The sequence below is a fragment of the Pagrus major genome, chromosome 24, assembly GCF_040436345.1.
Source record: "Pagrus major chromosome 24, Pma_NU_1.0".
NCBI classification, from domain to species: domain Eukaryota; kingdom Metazoa; phylum Chordata; class Actinopteri; order Spariformes; family Sparidae; genus Pagrus; species Pagrus major.
In genome coordinates this window covers 14,963,373-14,988,904 of record NC_133238.1, presented here as the reverse complement: position 1 = coordinate 14,988,904, position 25,532 = coordinate 14,963,373, and the positions used below count along the sequence as shown (strand labels likewise).

Sequence of the window (25,532 nt, the reverse complement as noted above, 5' to 3'; positions counted from 1 at the left end):
ACAAGAAGCGTCCTTGAGCAACACACTGACCTCCACTTCTCTCCCTGAATAAAAAACCACATGGCCGAGGTGAAACGTTGCTGAATGTAGTTCAACAAGTTTTCTTGTTGGATGTTCCTGTCCTGAATCTTTCTGTTTTCTCTCCAACAGAACAAGAGGAGAACTTTGAGTTCACCATCGTGTCACTGACGGGACAGACGTGGCATTTCGAGGCCACTTCGTACGAGGAGCGAGACGCCTGGGTGCAGGTCATCGAGAGCCAGATCCTGGCCAGCCTGCAGTCCTGCGAGAGCAGCAAGAACAAGGTGACACTCTAACCTCTTTGAATCTTAAGTTTCTTGTGGTTAGTCCTGAAACATCTAAAGCACCAGTCAGTTTTTTGAGGAGAGGTCTGCTGATCAGAAAATATTTTGGGCATTTTAAAGGCGGTTTATCACAGTGAAATTAAAGCAGTAAACTTAAACAGCAGTAGAAATAGGACCTTTGTGTTACTCTCACTTACCTGCTCTCACACACAAACACACTTTGATTCACATAATTACAAACAGTAATTACTGGAGCTCAGCTTCAGCCTCAGCGTTGCCATTTTCCACCTGCACATGCAGCGAACAGCTCGGCTCTCAGTCGAGGCCCGCTGTGTTGACGCCTCAGGCTCTCAGACTTTTATTGCCCCCCGCCTCGTCTCACCCAAAACACCGTCCTCCCCTCCCTCCCCCTTTCCATTTGTTTGCTGTGTTATTCCTTCATTTCCCGACATCGGAGGGTTTAGTCTCAAACACTGGTGACGTCGGCTAGACTCACATCTGTACACACTTTGGGCTGAAAGAACTGTAAGAATTTGGGCTTAAACAATCTGCAAAATGACCAAAGTCCTGACTGTCGTCGTGGTTTGGAGCCTAAAAGTTTCAATACCTGATTATCTGATTCATCGGTTACTTGATCGACATCTTGGGGCCACGACTAACCTTCAACTCATCAGATAAATGATCAGTCTTGTAGTCTTTTTAAGTCTTATTATTTTCTGATTTTGTCTTCATTGTTTTCTTTGTTTCAGTCTCGTCTGACGAGCCAGACGGAGGCCATGGCTCTGCAGACCATCAGAAGTATTCGAGGAAACGGTCGCTGTGCCGACTGTGAAACGCAGAGTGAGTACAAACACCGTCAATGTGAAGGAGATGTGAAGGTTGTTCTCCAGATACATGATGTGATAGTTGGGTATATTACTTCGTTTAAACCGTTTGCCAGATTTTGGGAACTATAATGCTCGTGTTGACTGCAGGATGAAGACTTTGTACTGTTAATGTTGTTTTTGTCTCGGTGCTGCAGAATTTTTCCAAAAAAATGACTAAAACATTGATGAATCAGCTGTTTTTTGGTTAAAAACAGGGTCAACATTTACCGAAAATTCTCAGCTTAGTCTACGTAAGATGATACGTGATTAAAGTAAGTTGTTTAATTCTGCTCTTCCAGACCCGGACTGGGCGAGTCTGAACCTCGGGGCCCTGATCTGCATCGAGTGTTCGGGCATCCACAGGAACCTGGGCACCCACCTGTCCAGGGTTCGGTCTCTGGACCTGGACGAGTGGCCGCTGGAGCTCATCAGGGTGATGACGGCCATCGGCAACGAGCTCGCCAACAGCGTGTGGGAGGCCAACACGCAGGGACATCTCAAACCTGGACCAGACGCCAGCAGGTAGGAAACTGTTGATGGCTTTCGTCACAGCAGCAGTGGTGTTACTTTCCCCTGATCACTGGAGGTTTTATTCCGGGGAATAAAACAAGCGATGTGTTGAACACAAACGAGGATATGTGGCACGAGCTGTTCCATTACGTTTGACGATGATCAAAGTAGCTCTCGATTAATTTTCCGCCAATGAAATTGCAGCTTAAAAATAATATATTTTTTGTTTTCTACATGTTTTACGTGTAAAAATGTAAACTGTGGGATAAATGTTGTGCTGGAAGAAGTTGATCCGAGAATATGGCAACCATTCAGGTTATCGATTCATCGGTTTTAGCAAATTTTTAAGGAAAAACACTCAAAATGTGAGGACTTCCTGCTTTTCTTTGTCTTTTCTGATGGTAAATGAATGTTTTAGAGACCAAACAACCGATCGATTAATCAAGAAAATTATGAATGTAATCGTTAGCTGCAGTACAGTATTTCCAACTGAGATGTGGTGGAGGACAAGCAGGAAGTGGCACTCAATGAAGTATCTCTGGGGTACAGGGTACTGTACTTGAGTAAATGTACTCAGTTACATTCCAGCACTGGCCTCTGTGTCTGTGAGTGCTGACAGCTGCAGACAGGGGGCAGTGTTTCAGTGTTTGAGACTCACCAGGGTTCATACAGGATGTGTTGGATATTGACAGAACTGCCTACAAACGTGTGTGTGTGTGTGTGTGTGTGTGTGTGTGTGTGTGTGTGTGTGTGTGTGTGTGTGTGTGTGTGTGTGTGTGTGTGTGTGTGTGTGTGTTCGTGGACTACAGGGGATAGTAACAAATCGGTGAACTTTAGCGTGACGTTAGTGTTGATCAGTGTGTACCTGCACTTCTGAGTGTGTGTGTGTGTGTGTGTGTGTGTGTGTGTGTGTGTGTGTGTGTGTGTGTGTGTGTGTGTGTGTGTGTGTGTGTGTGTGTGTGTGTGTGTGGTGTGTAATTATCGGCCGTTGCAGCTTTGGGAAGCCAGCAGCCATCATAACAAATTAGAGCTGACTGCCAACCGCATAAAGATCGACTTCCCCGTCCTCCCCCCTGCACTCACCCCCCCGACGCTCATTAGTCAACAGAAGCACCTTATAATTACTCCCCACATGACCCCCCCAACACACACACACACACACACACACACTGACAAACAGTGTGTACAGATATGCTAATACACATCCTAACCCAACGAAACACAATAAATACATGTGAACAAATACAACGATGAATACCTCATGTGCACACCAGTGATGGAAGAGGACTCACAAGAAGAAGTAAAAGTACTTCACCACTTCTAAAAATACTACATCTAGACAGTAAAAGTAGTGAAATGAGTCACAACATGCACACAACTAAAACACAGTATGAGCTCTACACACTTTCGTATTTTTTATTTGGACGTGTGATTTTCAAGGATGTTTGTCGTGATTGTAAGGAGACACCACAGTCATTTCTTGAGTCGAATCAAAGTCTAAGTTTTAGTATTTAGTTGTCTAACCGAACCAAACAGTGATCAAAACAAAAAAAAATGTTGCAATGACGTCCTGATTTTGTGCGTTTAAAGTGCATTTTGTTTCTTTGTTGGATTTCTAACAGTAACACATGCAGTCAAAGTGTTTAGCTGCAGTCGCTCTGCAATAAAGGAAACATGTTACAGTATAAATACAAAGAACACACCCGTCCACACTGGTGCTGAACACACACACACACACACACACACACACACACACACACACACACACACACACACACGCACGCACACTGCGAGCGATCTTTGAGTATTGACGTGCCATTAGCCCTCCTCCGTCAGAGCACTAATGCTTTTATTGTTGCTCATGTTCCTATTTATTTATGAATCTGAAGCATGTTTCCCCCTGAAGAGATTAGAGAAGGAGGTCAATATTATCTCAATTAACCCGCAACGCTCCGCTGCAGCTCCATCTCTCCCCCTCTCTCCCCCGTCTCCCCCCTGTCGATAGTATTTATCAGTCCATTCCTTAAGTGGCTCGCTGTTTGTCGTTTCACCTCCATAAATCCCTCCTCTCTGTTTCTTCCATCATTTCTCTCCTTCGCTCTCTACCTCTGTCTTCTTCTCTTCATGCTTTTCTCCAGACATCTCTACATTTCTTTTTTCTTTCTTTACCTCCCTCCATCTCAGACTTTATTTATTTTTTATCCAAACACCAGATGTTTTAAAAAAACACTGAAATATTATAAATGCGTCTTTATACGTTATTGTGGTCGATAAAAGAAAAGATGTAATGAAAAGTGATGGAAGCACCTTTTTTTTCTGGATTCACCTTAATGTTACAGAAGCTGCTTCTTCTACTGTGGTCGGGACACTCTTAGAAGTAAGGACTCCAAAATGGTTCTTCCTAAAGGGCTGAGGTTCTACTGAGGTTCTTGATGGGACCCTTGCACTATAAAAAAGGTTCTCCATAGATCCCCCTGGGTGGGTTCTTGATGAAACCCTTGCAATACAAATGGGTTCTTGATTAAACCCCTCAGGTATAAAAGGGTTCTCAGTAGAGTCCCCTCAGTGGGTTCTTGATGAAACCTTTGGAATATCAAAGGGTTCTCCAGAGCATCACCTCAGTGGCTTCCTGTTACCTCCTTAAGAAGGAGGAAAGGGTTGTGGATAGAACCAAGAGAGAGAGTTCTGGTTGGAACCATTATGTGCACTATAGAAAGGTTCTCTGTAGAACATCTGAAGTGGTCCTGAGTGGAACCTTCACTGATGGTTCTAGGTGTGTGAGCCTTGTGCTGGCTTCTCGGTAGAACCCTCTGAAAGGGTTCCACGTGGAACCTTCATTAAAGGTTCTTCCAGGAAAAAAAGGGTTCTCCGTTGGAGAAAAGTTGTGGTTCCATTTCCACAACCATTAAGTTGTTTCTCCACATCTTGTTTTGTGAATTATCAGAGTCATTTAAAAAGAGCGGCCAGTTAGTTTTGTCTTTAGTCAAAAGTCAGACAACAAAGATTCAGTGGAAAAATAATCTTAACTCAAAAGAAGTTTCAGAAACTTTTTGTGACGAAGCTGAAAAATGCCGACGATCAACATCTTTATATCAGAGTCCAGTGCTGCCTTCTAGTGTGAAAATGAAACACAGAACAAAACGAAGACGTGTACCGTTTGAAATGTCTACTGCTCTGGTGATAAAATAATCTTATCACATCCTCCTAATATATTCACATGAAGGTAAAACATTGATTACACACATTTTAAATTTGAAAGGAAACATAACTTCCTGTTCTCTCCCTCCTCTTCGTCTTCATCTGTCTTTATCTTTCATCTATCCGAGCATCCTGAGAGGAAGGCGTGGAGGTTTTATGACAGCTTTATGGAGTGCCACTGACGGTCTATGAAATGATGAAATGATATGTAGAAGCTGTGGCGCCGAGGTTACATTCACTCACCGCTCCTCTTAAATTACAAATCAACCTGCGAGACGTCAGCAAGCACCAGAACATATGATGCTTAAATACATTTAGATACGTGGAACTGCTGACGTTTACTCACCAACAGACAATCAGGTGTTTTATTAACAAACTGTCAACACGCATTCAAGATTGTTGTAACTAAACAGCAGGTCTACATTTCTGTGGAGACGTTTTTAAAGTACATGTATGTTTTTTTCCGTTGTATCACTTTAAGGTACAAGGTAATTAATCATTACACAACACAGGGTTGCATAGCAAAATTGAAGTTCATAAACTCCCTCATGATACACAAATTACTAAAATATATACAGGTATTTATATACAAATATATATAAACACGAAGTACATCTTTTGAATCTGTCAGGAATATGATGGCGATGAAAATGTGGTCGGCATGTTCACATCAAATGTTCAGATAAACACTGTCTATCCACATTAATTAGGTTTGAGCATCAAACATCGATGATATAAACATAGAGTCCACCTCGTCCGTCCAGCTGTAGACCTGCGCTCTGTCAGCTCTGAACACGGTCTGCTCGTCAAGTACAACAGTTTAATTTGAGATGTGGTGGAGACTCTGATTTTCACATTGAAAAAAGACAACATATATAACAAACTTTGGAGGAGCTACCATCTTCATGCGCAGCTGTTGCCATTCCAGAGTCATATAAAGTGTTAAATATACAAACGAAGCCCTGATTCGCACCGATAATCTAAAGGCGTAAATCACTAACATGACACAACTCGTCTACATCCAAGAGCCTGAAAAGAGCGTTGACAGAAACCTGCGTTAAAGAGGCAGAAGAAGAAGGAGGTTGAGTTGTAGGAAAAGGCCGGCGGAGGCTTTGTCCAGGCGGCAGGAACGGGAGAGAGGGGAGGTTTAGAGGGGGAGGCTGATGGATGAAAAAATGCCTTCCCCTCGTGGTCTCTCAAGTGAGTAATAGAGGCCGAAATTTCATTTTGCAAGTGGCTGATTTAATGATCCAAAGGGTAATTAATGGCCTGATTATCTTAATGTTAAATATGGCCAGCAGCAATTACACTGACCTCCTGTCTGTCAAGGTCTGGCCCCCCACTCCGCCTCCCAATTAGATCCTGTTTGGAGGTTTGGGAGGGGGGGTGGAGAGAGGGATGGATGGAGGCAGGGAGAAAGAGGAGGAGGGAGGAAAAGTGGGAGAAAGGGATGGATAGGAAGAAGATGGAGAGAAGGTAAACGGAAGAGGAAGGTGTGAAGAAAGCAAGAAAAGGAGGAGGAGGAAGAGATGATAGAAAACAGGGAGAGGAGCAGAAATTCAGAAGAAAAAGAAAAGATGGCCAGACTGCGAGGAGGATGGATGGATAGAGTCAGGAAGAGGAGGTGTAGGGAGGTGCATTAGTATGGCCGTCAGTATTAAACACCTCCATTTCTTTCTCTCCTCCACCCTCCTCCCCTCCCCTGTCGACTTCCCGGTCGGACCGGAGGGAGGAATTATGTTCGGAGAGATCGCACCTCGCCTCCACGGCGCCGCCCCCGTCCAATGAGATATGTGACAGGGCCGAGCCCCGCCATCTCCAACTGTTGTCATCATCTCTTTATCTTCCCCTTTCCCTCTCGTTTCAGTCCCCCGTTCATCCTCCTCCCCCGTACGTCTGCCCACAGCGACGGCCGGTCCAGGTCTCATTAACATCAGCGAGTGTCGCTGAGGCTGAGGAGGGGATACTGTCGCTGCTAATCGTTTTAGGGCTGCAGCTCATTGCTGCGAACACAACGTCTTGCCACGCCTGCTCAGCACCACAATGCTTCATTATGAAGGCAGATACTTGTTGACAAGTGTCCCTCGCAGTGGTGACGACAGGGGACAGCGGGAGCAGGGAGTGTGGTTATAGTGTGGATGAACACCAACCTTGCCAGCTCTGCTGTGCCAGAGGGATCCTGTTAGAAGTGTTTTTTCTTCCTGGTCTAAACCACAAAAAGACTCAGCCATCCTCTAAACGTTCCCATTAACCTCTGGCTGCCTGCGGTCAGCCGTCATCACCTCAGCTGGCATGGTCGCCCGGTGCCGCGCCCCAGCTGATGCCACCGCTGAAGGGGCTGCTAAGTTTGGGCGCGCTGCCCATCGTGGAGCACCCACAGGGGCTCGCTGGCTCGTCCAGCTCTGCTGCAGCACCCTCGGTCTTTAGTTCTTGGCGCCGCAGCTCATTGTTTTAATTATCTGTCGAGTGGCGCTTCAACACCAGCACCCAAGGCCTGCTCAGCCTGTGTTTGACGCAACGTGTTAGCAGGCCTGAGCAGACAGCAAGTGACAGCGCTGCTAATCCGGCCTCCTGGCCACCGGACTGAGGAGGTGGTTGGCGGTCATGTGCCTCCATCCCCTGGGCCTCCTGTGTCCTCGGACTCCCACCCTCTCCTCATGCCAACGCCTGACCTTTGGCAGTCTGTCGTGGAGGGTCAGCATCCTGGCCGGTTTGTGTACACACACACGCAGCTGTGTTTGTTCATTGTTTCTCTGCTGGGGTGGAGATCATGAACCGAAAACTATCAAGTCCTTCCCAACAGCAGACAGAGAACATGGAAAAGTTTAGGAACTGCAGTGTGACAAATATTTTCATCATCAGTGAGAATGATCCTTAAAGGAATGGGAACAAGGCTTTATTATAATCACGCCTGAAAGACATGAAACGTGATATAAAATTAAAATATATACATTTTCCTAAACACGAGTTACACGATTGCAACGATTTCTTTCCAGACGTCGATAATTCACAGCTTTGACTCTGACATGTCAACCAAGTAAGTTCACAGAAAACAATTTAAATCAGCTTTTGGCCTCTGTCACATCTCAATCATCATTTACGTCTGTCGTTGTTATTATAGATGGCTGTTTCCCTGAGCACAATCAGAGACTCTTAAATCGATATATTTCTGTAATCCTGTGGACGCCATTTTGAATAGTTTGCCATGTCAACTAAAAGTCCCAATTTGTAAGATGCTGGATTGTTGAGTCTTATTCCCAACCCGTCAAATATTGATGCTTGGGGTTTGTGGCCGGCCCGACCAACCAACCCAAAGCATCAGTATTGGACGACAATCGGCCATTTTACAAGTTGGACCTTTAATTGACATGGCGAACTATCCAAAATGGCGTCAACCGGATGTATTCGTCTGTCACTACTGATGCTTAAAGCCAAGTTAAGCCCTCTCCTCAATCAGAAATGAACACAATGTGAGACTGAATAATGAACATATGATGAAAAGACGATTCAGTTTGACTGTCAGGCTTCAGTTTGAGTCTCGTGTTGTCACTGAAAACTCGCTGCAGAGTTGACGACCTTCACAGGGATCTTCAATGATCAGCGTGAACAATAGGAGGAGGTAGAGAGATGCTGCTAGCAGGGCACTACGCCTTAATTAGACAGCAGACAAATGAGCAGGAATCAGGGCAGCTAAAGGATGAGCGTGCAGGGCTACGAATCGCAGCGCCGCCGCCGCCTCGCCACCACACACTTAACAGCGGGCCCCACATGACGAATGCTTGGCCAGTAATAATTCAGCAGCAGGTCTGTCGGCGCTGGGAGCCAGGAGAGGGGAAAAATAAGGGCCCTTTATGGGAACAGATTAGTCTTGTTCCCCCCTAAGAAAAGGCCAGCGCTAACAGATTTAAAATTAGACCGGCGGCTTTTAATCTGGGCCGGGGTGCAGGTGCGGCGGCAGCCCCGACACGGCAGCCGGATTGGGCTCAGGGGACCAGATGGGGCGACCGGGGGAAAGGAGGCGGGCAAGGGGCCCACATCACAAGATAATTGCCCCCCAGGGTCAGAGGCAATGGTGGGGGAAGGAGGGGGCAGCCATCATCGCACCCCATAAAACCCAAACTCATATCAGTCTCTCTCACACACACACACACACACCCCTTGTGATTCTGTGATCATAACACAGATTGGACTGGTGTGATTTGAGACGGACACATGCCACATCAGAGGGGGAAATGTCGTTAGTAACAGATAGTGATGCAGGAGGTTCATCGGTATTAATTACAGTCAGTCATGTGTGCACACTGGGTCACATTTAGCCTCCATAAGGTGCCTTTTTTGTATTTCTATCCATAATTTATCCAACTAACGCCACAAATACTCAGATCATATTTTACTGACAACAACACATTTTGTTTGGGGAAGTTTTTCAGGTTGAATGAGGACGAAATGAATTAAACTTTACCCTGGTGTTAGTATTTAAAAGGCAAATCATACCGATCGATCATCCAACAAGTGATTTAAATTCACAATGAAAACCAGGAGGAGTAAAAATACATTTCTATTCCATCTCATCTTTTATATACGCTACGAGGTGAACGACTTGTTTTACCAAGAATGAGAAGTGTATTGTTAAGCCTGAGTATCTTCAACATAACAAAAGACTTCTGAAATCAAAGTCAGTTATAATTTTAATAAATAAATATAAATTCCAATACATTTTTAGGACGACTTGGGTCTAATTTGTTCCTGTCACTCACAAATGTAATAGCTGGGATCTGTGGATCTCACGGTTATCTAGATTTAACGACTTCATATTGGAGGTCGAGTCTTCATGATTCAGGGAAACGATGCTTTTAAACTGTGGTTGATGTTTACAGCTGATATTTGTCTAATCTGGAGGTTTATTTAAAGTCTGAAGGCTCGTATTTCTTGACCCGTTAACTTCTTTTAGTTATGTCACCATGTTCACAGATCTAAAGTATAGATCTCATTTCTACTGATAGAAACGACCTAATAATACCACTTCATTATGACGAGCTGCAGACATGTTAACTCCACCGACATCAGGCCGTCATTTATTGGAATAAATACCATGAATTTCCCAGGAGGTCGAGCTGTGTCCGTAAGTGTGTTTGCGTGGGATTATGTGCATGCTTGTGTGTTTATCCGTGTGTGTGTGTGTGTGTGTGTTGCCTCCTGTGATCCAGTGTGTGCAGATTGAGCCGAGCTCCGTTTCATCTGCGTCGGTTAACTAGCCGATCCCGCCTGCCATCATCTCTCCGCCATTATCTGCAGCCCCTGCTGATATGAGCCGGCCCCTCGGCCTGCATTTTAAACAGCACACACACAGAGACACACACACACACACACACACACACACACACACACACTCACAGAGGAGGCAGCAGAGCCTCCTGACAGGCAGAGCCAGCGCAAACGTTGAAAAATAATTGGCCCCTACATTCTAATTCATCTGTAAAAGGGAGGCCTTGATTAAATTAGTCCTAATAGACATTATTTTGTACATGACTGCCTCGCCGCTGCCCGTAACCGCGTCCCCCAACTCGCCTAACAAGCCCTCCAATTTACTATTGACATTAAGCCGGCTGACACGAGCCAATCACCGGGCCATTCATCGTTTGTCATCGCGGAGAGGTTATGCTAATGCGGGCTAAAAGCACAAACTAAATGCACATTCTTTATGCCTGAGTCATCAGATTAACCTCGCCGTCCCCTGCCCCCTCCCCTCCCTTATTTTAATAATGAAGAAATAAATAACGCTCTCTACATGCGTGACTCTGTCCTCCGTCCTCTCCCGCTCGCCGGCCTCGCTCTGCTCCTGCCCCGCCGTTAAGCCAGCGGGGGCCGGCTCCTGGAGCAGAAATGAATCTGTACGCCGACGGTAAGAGCGCCCCTCACCCTCCTCACCCTCACCCTTCGGCTAATTGGCTCACTCGGCAAATTGCTCATACAATAAAGAAAAGGGAGAAAGGGGGGAGGAAAAAACTCTGTGGCAGAGTTCTCCTCGCGTTTGTCGGTAATGTGTTTGGATTGAATGGGTTCACAGCGAGCCGCGGCCGGCTGGTAAACATTTAAAACCCTCAGCCACAAAGAGACACTTAAGAAACGTTGTGTATCTGGGAAGTCTGTTAATTCACTGTTTACAGCTCTGAAATGAGCTGAGAAGGAAACGGTTTGTCTCCATCTCTGTGATGTTCACTTCGCTCCATCGTCCTCTGAATGCCTTCAGTGCTGCTGAAGTAAGAGCACAGTCTGAAGAGAAGGAGGCGGATGTTTGTTCAAAGCTAATTCAGTGAAAGGAGGCTGAAGTCGAGGTCGATTTCTCACAGATTTTAGGAAAAAATATTCTTTTTGGTTTGGTTTATTTTAGATAATACAATATATCAGAGTTAAAGTCCAGGACTTTTCACAAGAGGACCCACGTGTGATTACAATGCAAACGTACCTCCACCGAGGTCCAACACACGCCTTCAGTTTAATCAAAGCTAATCCAAGATAAAATAAAACATATTTGAATCCGCTTTGAATTGTTCTCCCTCATAGATAAACGCCTGAGTGTTTTCATCAAGGTCCAAACATTATTCCCTGAGAAGAAGAGAAAATGATTCCTGGATCCGTCCGTTTATCAGCATCCACACCAAACGTTAATGAGGTCCGTTCTGAGACAAGACCGGTCCGAATCCCGCTGACAAACCAACCAAACAATAAAGACACATTTGAAGACATTGTCTATTTATGACATTGTGGCGTAAAATAATAAATTGATCAATAATGAATATCTTAGCGTCAACCAGAGCCTGAAGGCTTACATTTTTAAGACATCCATCAACGTTTCACCAGACGTGTTCATCTATGTTCAAGCAGCTAAAACATCACTGAGTTTGGAGACTGAAGTAAAAGATATGAAGACTGAGGAGCTTCTCAGTGTGACGAGGTTTGTGATAACGGTGAAAGCGACGAACAAGAAATAAAACAAAAACAGAAGGTGAACTGCTCTCAACCGACTATTTTTAGCAGGTTTACCCACATTTTTACCCTCATAAACATGCAAAGTCTTGGTGTATAAGTGTTACATTTGAGCCTCTTGTTGACTGACAGTATGATGAACAGTCACATGAATATAAACGTGATATACAGAATGTATTGACTCGTCTATTATCAAAAGAACCTTTAAACTGAAAATGCACCTGAAACAGACGCTGATTAAAATGAACAACCCAACAGTTCTTACAGTCCGTGCCATAAAACCTCACATTTATATATATTAAATCCTCGTTAATCCGGCCCTTTGTCGCCTCTGTTCTGCTCAGGAGAAACCCTGTTTCTGCATTAACCCCCCTCCCCCCCGCAGTCAGCCAGGTCCACTCATCTGCATCCAGCTAATCTAGTAGGAAATGTCAATGACTTCCCCGACCACGAGGCCTGAGCTGTCAGGGTCAGCGCCGCTGCTGCTGCTGCTGCTGCTGCTGCTGCTGCTGCTGCTGCTGCTGCTGCTGCTGCTTCCTCCTTCAGATCCGTGACAGGACGAACCCAAAAGACTTTTCTTACACCTGGTAGAAGTGTCCCATGCTGGAGTCTTTTTGGACTGTGGTCTGATTTAAGATGAAGTTTAAGTGACAAGGAACCATTAAAGAACTCAGGGACTTTCCCTGCATTTGAGACTCGATCCAATTTCCAAGTTCTACCTCCACCCCCGGTTCTCGAGTGCCCATTTTAGTAGAAACCCCCGTGTGAAATGGGACCACCCTTCAAGAACCTAATACGTCACCTGAAGTCGTCGTTGATGGCGTTTACAGACGCGACCAGACATTTCCAACATGTCGTCGTCAGTGGTGGTGATTTTTCTCGGCTCACCGTGTCAGTCCAGGCCCATCAGGATGACATTGTGAATGAATTGTGAGCGTCCATGATTTTATATCTCCATCAGATAAATGAATGGCAGTGTGATGATACCAGAGTATCCAATCAGAAAGGGCCAATTTTGACATTTGTACCAAACGTGTCAAATCATGTTCACAGTTTCTGATTATTAGCTGACTATCAGGGGATGGTTATTACAGCCAACAAGAAGAGACACTGTGCATCCGTACAAACAACAGGACTTCTGCTATTTGTGGTGGTTCTTCAGATTTGATGGAAACAGAAACTGAAAGCTCGTCTTTTTGGAACATTTTTGCATTTATACAGAAGTGGAAAATAGAAAGAATACAACGAAGGTCTGACATCGAAGTCGGGGGTTTGTTCTTGATCAAGGCCTGATTTGAAAGCAGCACCTGAACCAAACAGACGCTGACAGAGTCGGAGCTTCAGACAGCCTGGGTGGTTCTTTGAATGATGAAACGATCATGTTAAAAAACTTGAATTTCTGTTGTATTTTCGTGGTTTTCTCGTCCTGCCCCGATCATGACAGCATAATGTGAAATCTCTCTTGTCCTGAGGGAACGTGGCAGGACCCGTGGGACTCCCGGTGCGACGTGTAGACAGTTAATTATCAGTTCAATTATCTGAATGTGACCTCTTATCTCTGGTTCCCTAATTGATCATAAAGTTTAAGATTTTAGATTAGCGTGGGTGTTCCTGCTGCCTCTCTCTCTCTTTGTATCCAGGTTTCCTCTCCTCGTCCGCCTCTCTCTCTGAAACCTCCCCTTTTCTCTTCCTTTCTGGATCTGTATGGCATCGCTGGAGCATTGCGTCTCAGCCCAGAGATCAGCTTCACATCGCTTTGGCCCATTTCTCTACCTTTTCTGCTCATTTGCATCGTCTCTCTCCCCTTTTTTTTTTTTTTTAATCACTGTCCGATTTAACCCCTCCGTCTCCGTCTAGTCGAGTCTCATGGCTGATTTCAACCCCCCTCTGCCTCACCCAGACCTTTCTCACCCCACCACCCTCCCTTTAATTATCTGTGCCTATCCAAGGGCAGCTAACGACCTGCTAGGAAAGGCTAATTGATTTCAGCCTCCTCTCCTCTTCTTTCCTTTTGTCTTTTCTTTCCTGCTGTAAGATTGAACTAAAAACAAGTCATGCAGGTTTTCTGGGTGAATTTAGAGCCAGATTCTGCTGCTCACCTTGTTAGAAACCGTCCACGTGACCGAGTGACGGTGATTCATCTTAAATGCACATTAGGTCGGGCAGTTAGCTGCTGCTCTTATCCACGCTCTATCTATCTATCTATTAATCTATTAATTAGAGGGCTAATTAGGCCAGAAGAGAAGCCACTGACACCATGTCACTCTTAACCCCGTTTCCTACCGCTCATTACCTCACACACACACACACACACACACACACACACACACACCATCCTCCAGACTGTAATTAATGACGGGCTTTAACAGCAGCGTGTTGGCTCATACATCTCAGCTCGACTCTGTCAGCTGATCTCAACTACTGATCCGTCTTTTTTTTTTTTTTTTTTTACTCTTTTTCTTATTTTGTTACATGCAAACATCAGTGTTCTTGATTTTATTTTGAAAGGATTACATTTCCCGACCCGTCAGGCTGAATAAACAGATTCAAAATAAAGTGAGAAGAAGCTTCGTCTTTAAACTAAATGAAACATAATTTAGTTTTAATTTTGCTCCTGGAGACCAGAACCGACCCGGAGCACTGACTTGTGTCTCCTCGGGTCTGTTTGGAGGTAATTATGATAATTAGCCTGGTGTGATTATCGGGGTGTGTGTGCCGGCTTTCAGCTCTCTGTCCGGGCTCTGTTTTGGGGTCGTGGACAGATGACCTCCTTAAACACACACACACACACACACACACACACACAGTGAGGGCAGGGGAAGCAGCTGGTGGGACGTCCAGCGGTGGTCGGTCGGTCGGTCGGTTCAGGCCAAACACCCTCTGGCTTTGGACGAACAGGAAACTGTGTGTGTGTAAACACGGCCGGACAAAGCAGCCGCTCAGGGAGAACGTAGACACCACACACACACACACACACACACACACACACACACACACAGTGCAGGGTCTCCTGAGCTCAAACAACAGGCAGGAAATCAGAGAAGTGCAGTGGGCCCGGTGTGGGTCCCTGACCGACCCCCAAACAGAATCACATTCCCACCCCACCGTTTCCAACGGCGACCACGACCTGACACCACAACGCAGCAGCTGATGAAGCTGTCAATCAACAGGTCCACTCAACCAACACCGGGCAGAAAGATGAGCACACTCGTATGTTTCATATGTTGGAGCTTGAGTCAATCATATAATACATTAAGACGTGTGCTTTAACTACAAGAAGAACTAGAATGGCACTCAGTAGAGAGTATACCTCCTCACTCTTAGATACCAGCCACCTGAACACACCTGATTGTTTCCACCAAGATCCACAACTTCTTCCCCGAGAAATTACAAAAACATGGATATTATATTAACTCACAGTCCAACCAACCAACTAACTTACTAACCAACCAACCAACCAACCAGCCAACTTACCAACCAACCAACCAACTTACCAACCAACTTACCAACTTACCAACCAACTTACCAACTAACTTACCAACCTACCAACCAACTTACCAACCAACCAACTTACAAACTAACTTACTAACCAACCAACTAACTTACAAACTAACTTACCAACCAACCAACTAACTTACCAACCAACCAACTTACCAACCAACTAACTTACCAACCAACCAACTAACTTACTAACCAACCAACTAACTTACAAACTAACTTACCAACCAACTAACTTACCAACCAACCAACTTACCAACCAACTAACTTACCAACCAACTAACCAACCAACTAACTTACCAACCAACTAACTAACTTACCAACCAACCAACTAACTTACCAACCAACTAACTAACTTACCAACCAACTAACTTACCAACCAACCAACTTACCAACCAACCAACTAACTTACCAACCAACTAACTAACTTACCAACCAACCAACTTACAAACTAACTTACCAACCAACCAACTTACCAACCAACTAACTAACTTACAACTAACTTACCAACTAACTTAACGAATCAACTCAGAACATTCAGGATACAATAGAATTAATGAAAAATATTTAACATTTTAAATATTCAGTTTCACGTCTCATCCACACACTGTTGTTGTTGTTGTTGATGTTGATGATGTTGTTGTTGTTGTTGTCGTCACCGTCAGATCAAAGGGAAACTACAAGAATATTCAATACAAATCCAAAGAAAAGATCCATAAAATCATAACTTGTGTGTCCTTGATGCTGTGAGCGAAACATTCTCTGTTATATTGTGTTTTTTTCTACAGATCAGTGGTTTAAGTCACGTCATGAAGTCGTGAGTCATATTTGTGTTAACAGTCTTATATTAGTCGATCGAGGACGAGGTTGTTGTGTTACAGACGACAATAGAGACAATCAGTAGAGAATGTATGAAGTGTGTTTGTTTCCTCTGGCTGGTGTCATTTTTATCATTTAATTTAACTGACGCACGCACACACACACACACACACACATCCTAACCCCTCTGGGCTCCTGTTGACATATCTGCAGTGTGTGTGTGTGTGTGTGTGTTTCCCTGTCATAAACCATCTCACCGGGACTCATGTTTAATTATCTACCCAGCATGCCTTGGTGCTGGAGCACAGCGCTGCGTCTAATGGGATGTGAAAAGGGACACACACACACACACACACACACACACAGATTAACACACAAAATATGAGTGTGTGCGTTCAGTAGACACATGTTAACACATACTGTCACACACACACACACACACACACACACACACACATACTCCGTGTGGTTAATTAGTGCAATTAGCCTCTCCACTGTCCAGAGATGTGTGTTTTCAGGACTCGTTAGCTCGTGATGATGTTTACCGCAACACACATTGAGAATACAACCAAACACACAACAAACACACCACACAGATCATCTCACTACATGTCCAGAAGTATGTGGACAGTGAAGTGTGTCGTCGCATGATGTCGGTCTGACGTTGTTCGTAAAGTTGCTTCATACCGAACTGACGAACACTTCATCTGTCTGGAGCTGCTGTCTGCTCGCGGACATCGAGACAAACACACACTGTCAATGTCCGTCCGACTTTCAGCCACAAAGGTCTCACACACACACACGGACACACACAGACACACACACACTCGCTGAGATCCAGGCCCTTAGCAACTCCAGCGGCGGGGGAAGGCATGCGTTTCCTGGGTCCAGTGGCCTCACATTTCCTCTCCGTCCTCTGGAGGACAGAAGGCCAGAGCCCCGCTGAGAGCACACACACACACACACACACACACACACACACACACACACACACACACAAACAGACACACACTCCGTGACACCTCCAGGCTTTGTCCGGGGGCTGTCGGCCGTAGTCTCGTGCCCAGCCTCCCTACTCTGTCTCTGGGCCGGGGCAGGAAGGAAAAGCCCCCGGGACATTCCGTGATGCTAGCTGGTGTCACCCACCACACCCCCGACACACACCCCCGACACACACACACACACAGACGCACACACACACACACACACACACACACACAGACACACACACTCTCTCTGGTCTCCAGGAAGAGAGTTAATGAGATTCTGCCAGGTTCCCACACCGACCCAGAACCGTTTCTTATTCTCTTTCCATTTTTCGTCTCATCCTCTTTTCCCACAGTTTCGTTTCCCATCATGCACCTCACCGTCCCAACTGTCTACATTTATCAGATTACTTTAGTTACTAGTTACTTCACAGACTCCAGGCTGCATCACACTGTAAAGTTAATTGAGTTTCTCATCAATCAGATAAAAACAGTGATTGTGACGATCAGCTGACTCACAGTTTGTACATGTTAATATATGATCAGTTACTTTACTGATACTTTGATACTCGAGTACATTTAACATCAGATACTTTAAGACTTCTGGGTACTTTTTACAACACTGTCAGTTTATCACAGTCAGGTTTTCACTGGACAGGAAGGTAATCTGAAAAGTAACTAGTAACTAAAGCTGTCATAAATGTAGTGGAGTAAAAAGTACAATATTTACCTCTGAGATGTAGAAGAGTGAAGATACATAAAATGGGAGTACTCGAGTAAATCACCTTGAATTTGTACTGTTCAGTACTTGAGTAAAAATACTTAGTTACTTTCCAGGTTACAAACACTGATAAATGTAGTGAAGTGTTTTGTTATCATCTGAGTTACTCACTGTTTCCACTGATGGAATGTAACTAAGTACATTTACTCAAGTACTGTACTTAAGTCCAACTTTGAGGTACTTTACATGTATGTGATAACTTGAGTTACTAGTTACAAAGTTGAATGTTTGACATTTATTTCTTCATGTGTTTCGTGTTGATCAGTTACTTTTGATACTTTGAACCTCAGATACTTTTACTTGAGTATTTCTTCGGGTACTTTTCTCTCCTGCTGCTGAGTCTCAGATGTTTTCTCCATCACTGGCTCTCAGTATCAACCTGTGTGAAGCCTCTGTTGTGTCTCCTTCTCCATTTCCTGCCGCCTCACCCCCTGTAGGAGGAGGAGGAGGAGGAGGAGGAGGAGGAGGAGGAGGAGGAGAGGGGGGGACAGCTCAATATCTCCCCCCTCGGGCCTCCTCCCCCGTCCAGGACTAATCCCAGCGGGCTGAATGAGCTGCTGTTTACATGGAGGGATTTGTGTGGAGATTAGAGCGCTGGGACTGTGGATTAGACACATCAGCAGTTAATGACACTCGATTGGTGAACAATGTGTCCACGTCCCGTCGTCCCTTCAGCCGTCCGTCCCTCTGCGTCTTATTTTACACTCGAGGGCAGAAAACAGCAACACGTATTCAGCTGTTCAACTCAAAGTCCGTTTGGTTTCAGATGTTTTTCAGCCAAAATGCACAAAACACAACTTTCACCTGAACGTGACATTAGAAGCAGGAGGCGACAGAAGATGATCTGGTCCTTTAAAGCTTCTGTCTGAGCAGTAATAACTCATTATTAAAGAGATGTTATCAAATAAAACAAACTAAAATAAAGAGACGAAGTGAGGAGGACCGGCTCTGCAGGTTGTAGCTCTTATCAGTGAGAAAACTTTGTTTTTCATCTTCGTTTTTTTGACTGTTCCTGGATTGTGTGAGGTCGCGTTCGACTGACGCTGCAACTAATGAGGATTATTTTATTTTAAGTGTTTTGTTTGACTTATGAAATGTCAAGAAAATGTTGAAAATTGCCCTCAGATGTCTTAATTTACTCGACAAAACCCAAAGATCTTCACTTCTTAATGATATACGACAAAGAAAAGCAGCAAATCCATGAAATCTGTGTTATTATTGCCTTTATGTGTTTGTTTGTTTGTTTGTTTTGATTAAAGTGACAGAAACAGTGGATTATCAACAGATAGTTTCAGCTGAATGTTCAACACAATTAAACGACTGAAGTTAAATCTCAGGGTCAGAAGGTTTTATTTTGACGACCAGCTTCCTGTCAGAGATCTAACAGTCTTTCCGTCCTGTGTGTCGCCCGGCAGGGAGGAGAGGGAGCGCTGGATCCGGGCGAAGTACGAGCAGCGTCTGTTCCTGGCGTCGCTGCCCGGCACCGACCTGTCGCTGGGCCAGCAGCTGCTGAGGGCGACGGCCGAGGAGGACCTCCGCCTCGTCGTGCTGCTGCTCGCCCACGGAGGCCGGCAGCAGGTCAACGAGACCTGCGGGGAAGGAGACGGACGCAACGCGCTGCACCTGGCCAGCCGCAAGGGCAACGTGGTCGTCACGCAGCTGCTCATCTGGGTGAGAAGAGCACGAGTGCAGTTTAGTTTGTGTTGATTCAGAGTCGCTCTTCTCGCTGATGCTCTCGTTTGTTCTCGTACGTCATCGGTATTAAACTGAGACGTCTCATAACCAGTTAAACGTTCTTAAAGAAAGAAAGAAAATGTCTAAACTGAAACAGACTTCAGTTTTTAGTAATTGTGTTTCAGTCTCGAGGATAAATTGTGTAACAGTTTGTTTTAAACATCTGTGCAGGAAGTGAGTGACAGGAACTGAACTTATTAAAGTTGAAGTTCAGTTTCCAGTGATGAAAGTCTGATTGATAATCTGAATCTCTCTCTCTCTCCCTCTCCCTCTCTCCCTCTCTCTCTCTCTCTCTCTCTGTCTCTCCCTCTCTCTCCCTCTCTCTCTCTGTCTCTCTCTCTCTCTCTCTCTCTCTCTCTCTCTCTCTCTCTCTCTCTCTCTCTCAGTACGGCGTGGATCTGATGGCGAGGGACGCCCACGGCAACAGTGCGATGGCGTACGCTCGGCAGGCCAACAGTCAGGAGTGCGTGGACACGCTGGCTCAGTACGGCTGCCCTGACGAGCGCTACCCGCTCATGGCCACGCCCAACCTGTCGCGCCGCAACACCAACCGCAACAACAGCTGCAGCAGCGCCGGGAGCGCCGCGCTCATATGACGAGGACTCCGCGTGACCCCGATTTGGGAGAATCCCGATCGTTTATTTTGGGAACCACTACCTGTTGTGACTCTAAGCCCCGCCCACCTCACCTGACAACCACCGCCGCCGTCGGCTCGTTGAGACTGACTGAGACTGATCGCAGCTCGGCGGCGGTGGCGCTGCGTCCGCAGGAAGAAGCATGGTGGGAAATGTAGTCAGCCTTCATCAGAGCATTTTGGGAAACACATGACTTACGACAGCCAATGACGGCCAGTCTGACGCTCTAGTGACATCATACCTCATCAGCTGTAACTTAACACTACGTGACGAGATTCAACCGACGCGCCCCAACAGCCAATCAGAATCTTCAGAGATCTGTCTCGCCAAAACATATCGTCAGAACGTCACGAAGAAAACTGTGAGACGGAGACATGGAAGGAAGCCAGAGGGGGAGTCCTCACACATCTCCACCGTCATCATCATCACCCTCGTCATGGTCGGACTCCGCCCGTGTCGGACTCCGCCCGTGGAGACTCCGCCCGTGTCGGACTCCGCCCGTGGAGACTCCGCCTGTGGAGACTCCGCCCGTGGAGACTCCGCCCGTGGAGACTCCGCCCGTGGAGACTCCGCCTGTGGAGACTCCGCCCGTGGAGACTCCGCCCGTGGAGACTCCGCCCGTGGAGGACTCCGCCCGTGGAGGACTCCGCCCGTGGAGGACTCCGCCCTGCAGCGTCAGTGTTTCACCTGTACTTTTATTTTATGAATTCTGTGAACTCTCCTGCCTTTACACGTTTTTTTAATGTGAAAATATCTCGATGTAAAAGATATCAGATCTTAGCGGTAAAACACGAGTGTGATAGATCGCATGTCCTAGACACTTTCTGCTTCTTCTTCTGTTTTTTTTAATTTAAGGCATCTTTGTTTCCTGGATTGTGTATATTGTATCTCGATGTGCATTGCTGGACCAATCGTTAAAAATGTCAACATGGGGAAGGGGAATTTTTTTATATTTGTTTGTTTTCCGGGTGTAAAAAGTCGTTAATGTACAGAAGCTCTTGCCAGGCTCAGGGACCGGAGACTGTCGATCGTCAACAACCCATCGTCTTTTCCCAGAGTCCTTCCACCAGGAGTCGGGGTTGATCTGTTCTCACTTCACTCAGCTCAGAATCGAGCAGATATTTCTTCTGATGACCGTAAATACAACGATTACTGTGGATTATGTCGTCCATCAACAGGCCGTCAAATATCAAACATTTCCCTGATTATCGACCGAAACTCCAGTGACGTCTGCACATTGCTCTCGTTGTGCGATGAAACCTAAAACCAGAAGATATTTGGTCTTAGAAGACGAAGAAATCCGGCAAATAAATACGAATGATGACGACTGGAACCAGGTTTTTAAGATGAAATGATTAACGCTGATTCTGGACTTCTGGACCGGAGTTGGATGGTTGAACATCCGGACAGTTTTTATTTACTGTGTCTTCAGCAGAAGGTTCCTGATGTTGTTAAGTTGGTTTATCGTGCAGCCGTAACACTAACTTTGTTTGGATTTTAAAGGTTTTTATGACAAAAGAGAAGTCCGTTATCTGAGCTGACTGGACTGTGAGCATCTTCAACCCGTCCTGGTGAAATAATCTTAATTTAAACGTCCCTGAAGTGAATTTAATTGTTTTTAATGTGTAAAAAAATGGAAAAGATAAGGAAGCAGCTAACAGCCACACAGAGCGAAAAGGGAATTTATCTTCTTCTTCTTCTTCTTCTTCTTCTTCTTCTTCAGGTGTTTTGTTTCTAATCTGCTCAGTTCATATAATCTGCTGTCTGATCAGATGAATCACAGTCGTGACATTTTGGATGATTCAAACCTTTAAAACTCACTTTTCCCGTCAGAAACACGACCTGAACCACGAACACATCACAGCGTCATGTTCCCTCCAGGACTCGCCTCCGTTTCCCGTCTGTCCCGTCCAATCAGACAGTCTCCCCGATCTGCTCAGCGAATCACAAAGAAGGGCTTCTTCCTCGTCTCTGGTCTTGAAACCTCCTCGTTGTAAATAATCTCCTCTTTCTCCGTCACTTTCATGTAAATTAGAGAACACAGGAAGTACTTAATGTTTGCCGGTATGTCGGGTCGCAGAGTGGAGGCGAATTTATTCTAACGTGTGTTCGTGCACAGACTGAATGTTGCTGCTCAGTGTCGCGCTGATCCGTCCAGGAAGTCAAACCAGGCGTCCAAACCAGTCGTTCCCCATCTGGAAGTCTTTGCGCTGCTCAAACACTCGAGTCTGAGCAGCTTCGAGAATGAGTCCAGACTGAGTCCGGATGTGGGCTTGGCTCAAACTTAGCAGGAAACTCTGTTCAGCTGTTCGGAAAACAAGTCAAGACTCCAAATTTAAACAAGTCTGAGTCGAGACCGAGTCCAGATGTGATCAAGTTTATCAGGACCACGTCAGTCTGAGACAGTTCGGAGCCTGAGCAGTTGAAAGAACAAGTCAAGAGTCCAAATTAGGACAAGTTTGGGTTTAGACCAGGTCCAAATTAAGACAACTTCAATCCATAACAGTCTTCTTCATACTGCTGTCTCACAAGTCTTACCTGGACCCGGTCTTCACCTGGCCAGATGTGAAGACACTTCAGAGCTGCGTTGAGCTTGAGCGAGTCTCTGGACTGACAGGTTGGGGACGGCTGGTCTCGCCCTGATGACGTCCTCGTAGATTTGACTGAGCGTTGATTTCTGGGTATGAATCACGCCGACTGAACGCTAACTGATCAGGACGGTCGGGAGAGAAGCTTCTCGACTTTTCACGATGACTTTTACCTTCAACACTATGCTGAGCGTCAGCTGCTCGTGTCTTCGCCGTTTCGTCCTCAGATTGAATGAAAGGTTGAGTCGCAGCTCTCAGCCCGACTGTGTATACAAGCAATACTCATGAACACATCGATCACTGTCGCTGACGTCGCTGCAATATTCCCCAGAACCACAAACACACTCTGTTTGTAGAAATGTAAGAAAAAAAACATTTTCCTCTTTATGCCTTTTTGTTTTCTTTAACACGCCTTTACGTTCCTGACGTCGTCCAACCTTCGTACTGTACGTGCCACCAGTCATCTCCAAGATGGCGTTTGATCTCCCGTAAATACTAAACTTATGAGTTTGACCGCAACAACTTTATTTTATGTTTTTATATCCGACTCGTCCCTCATCTGTCCTGAACCAGGACAGAGCAAATGCGTCCTTTTATTTATGACAGAAATGCACTAAATCTGATTGTCTCTGTCCACTACAGCTTCTTTTGTTTGTCTTTTATCGGCGCGAACTGTCATTTGCTCGTTTCTCTAAGCGGTGGTGACTTCCTCTAAACTTATTTGTGCTCTTATTTTGAAAGAACACTTAAATACAGAGCACCCAGGGAATCAAAAGTCAATTTATTAAAGTTCACATGAGAAGAAAAAGCTCATTTGAATCTTCTCCTAAATGTTTGTAGGCACCAGAATCATCTCACGCTAACAGAACAGTTAGCGGTGAGCAAGCTAGCAACGTGTTTTTATTCAGAGACTAAACGCTGCGTTGGAAAAAGTCCACAAAGATTATTTGAGTTAATGACTGCAGGAAAGGTTTGTTTTTCAAGCTAGCAGTGAACACTTTAGCATAGCAGCATTGTTTGAGCCTAGTAAATTCAAGCTAGCGCTAGTGATCAATTCAAGGAGTAAACATGGCAGCGCTTTTGCTAAATTTCCCTGCTGACAAACTGCTGAGTCAGTAAGTTATGAGGCTTGAGACCAATCTGGAATCCAAAGTTTATTTAATCTCACTGAAGCAGAGAAAATATATCTAAAATGGCCGCTTTGACCTGTTTGTAGCCACAGAAACTGCTGACTCATCCGTCCTTGAAGCGAAACGCAGCTAGCATCAAACAACCTAGCATGGCAGCATTGTTTCAGCTTCCAAGTCAACTATTAATACTTCAAGTGAATTTAAATGCTCTTTTGTTTCTTCTATGAAAATTGGACACATCCTGTGAAGCTACAGCCGCAGCTAGCGATCAGTTAGCTAACCTCGGCTAACGGAAAATGCATGTTGATTTCCCTGCTGAGTCTCTTTCAGGACACCGACTCTCTTTCCACTACAGTTTCATTTTGTTTTCGTTGAGATGCTCGGTAATATCAATATTCAGAAACTGCTGATTCATCCGTCACTGAAGCTAATAAATTAGCATGGTTACTTTCAACCTCACTACTCTGCCGTCGAGTTATTTGAGCGTGCTTCTCAACACGAAGCTAAAAATGAAGGTTAAGAAGACACTAGAAACATCCTATGAGGCTCTAATTGCCGCTAGCAATCCGTTAGCTAACGGGTATTAGCATGGCGCAAATTGTTTTCTAATGGTGTTAGCACAGAAACGACAAGCTAACAAACTAAACAAGTTGCCTGCTTTGAAAGACAACAACCGCTCATTTCTCCGCTGGCGCTCGCCACCACATCTGTACATAGACCTCAAACTACAAAACAAAGCAGACAAGGACTCGGTATGGTCACCGTTTGGTTTGTCTGGTTGTGTTTCCTCTTGTAGCCTTTACCTTTAAGCCCCGCCCGCCCGGGCCGTCCTATACATTATTTATAAACGCACCCTGTGAGGAAGACTCCGCCCCCGTCAGACCTGCGTTTCTGTATATTTTTCTCTGACCTCTCTTACTGTTATGATTTATCATCCTGACACATTATTGTCCTTATTGTCATTGTTATTCTAATTATTATTATTATTATTATTGTTATTGACCTTCTGTTGGCTGTACAGTACCGTTGTTGAAAAATTTTACTTAATACAGAGTCTTCTACTGTAATGTGTCTCTTTCAATAAAGACGAGAATAATGCTTCTTAATATAACCTCAGTGTTCGGGGTCTTTCTTCTGCGTCGGGGAACTTTTTATTTTTTTAAGATCTTTGTGTTCGATTAATTAAACCTGAAAACATTTAAAGTCTGAAGTTTGTTTTTTGTCACAAAGAATAAGTTTTAAAAATGACTTCTGCACCAAACTCTGTTTAATTATTGGTTGATTTTGGACAGTGAAGAACATTTTCAAGGAGTTTCTTTTTTTTCAGCGGTCACTGACTGACTGTGTGTGTGTGTGTGTGTGTGTGTGTGTGTGTGTGTGTGTGTGTGTGTGTGTGCTTGAAGTGTGTGTGTTGTGTTTGCTGTTGTCTGGTAATGAGATAATACCCTGCTAATCCCTCTTTAGCCCTGTGTTTAACAGGAAGAGAGTGTGTGTG

General features: G+C 45.1%; 1 protein-coding gene across 2 annotated transcripts in view; it reads left to right on the top strand.

Moving 5' to 3' along the window:
- Positions 1–25,148, top strand: part of agap1 (ArfGAP with GTPase domain, ankyrin repeat and PH domain 1) — a 143,846-nt gene extending 118,698 nt beyond the window's left edge. For both annotated transcript variants that reach the window (XM_073495520.1, XM_073495519.1), the window contains exons 14-18: positions 151–305; positions 1,055–1,145; positions 1,471–1,693; positions 19,366–19,621; positions 20,071–25,148. In XM_073495520.1, coding sequence (XP_073351621.1) covers positions 151–305; positions 1,055–1,145; positions 1,471–1,693; positions 19,366–19,621; positions 20,071–20,280 — 935 coding nt within the window. In that variant the 3' untranslated portion in view covers positions 20,281–25,148. The remainder of the gene's footprint in view (positions 1–150; positions 306–1,054; positions 1,146–1,470; positions 1,694–19,365; positions 19,622–20,070) is intronic.
- The last annotated feature ends 384 nt before the right edge of the window (positions 25,149–25,532 follow it).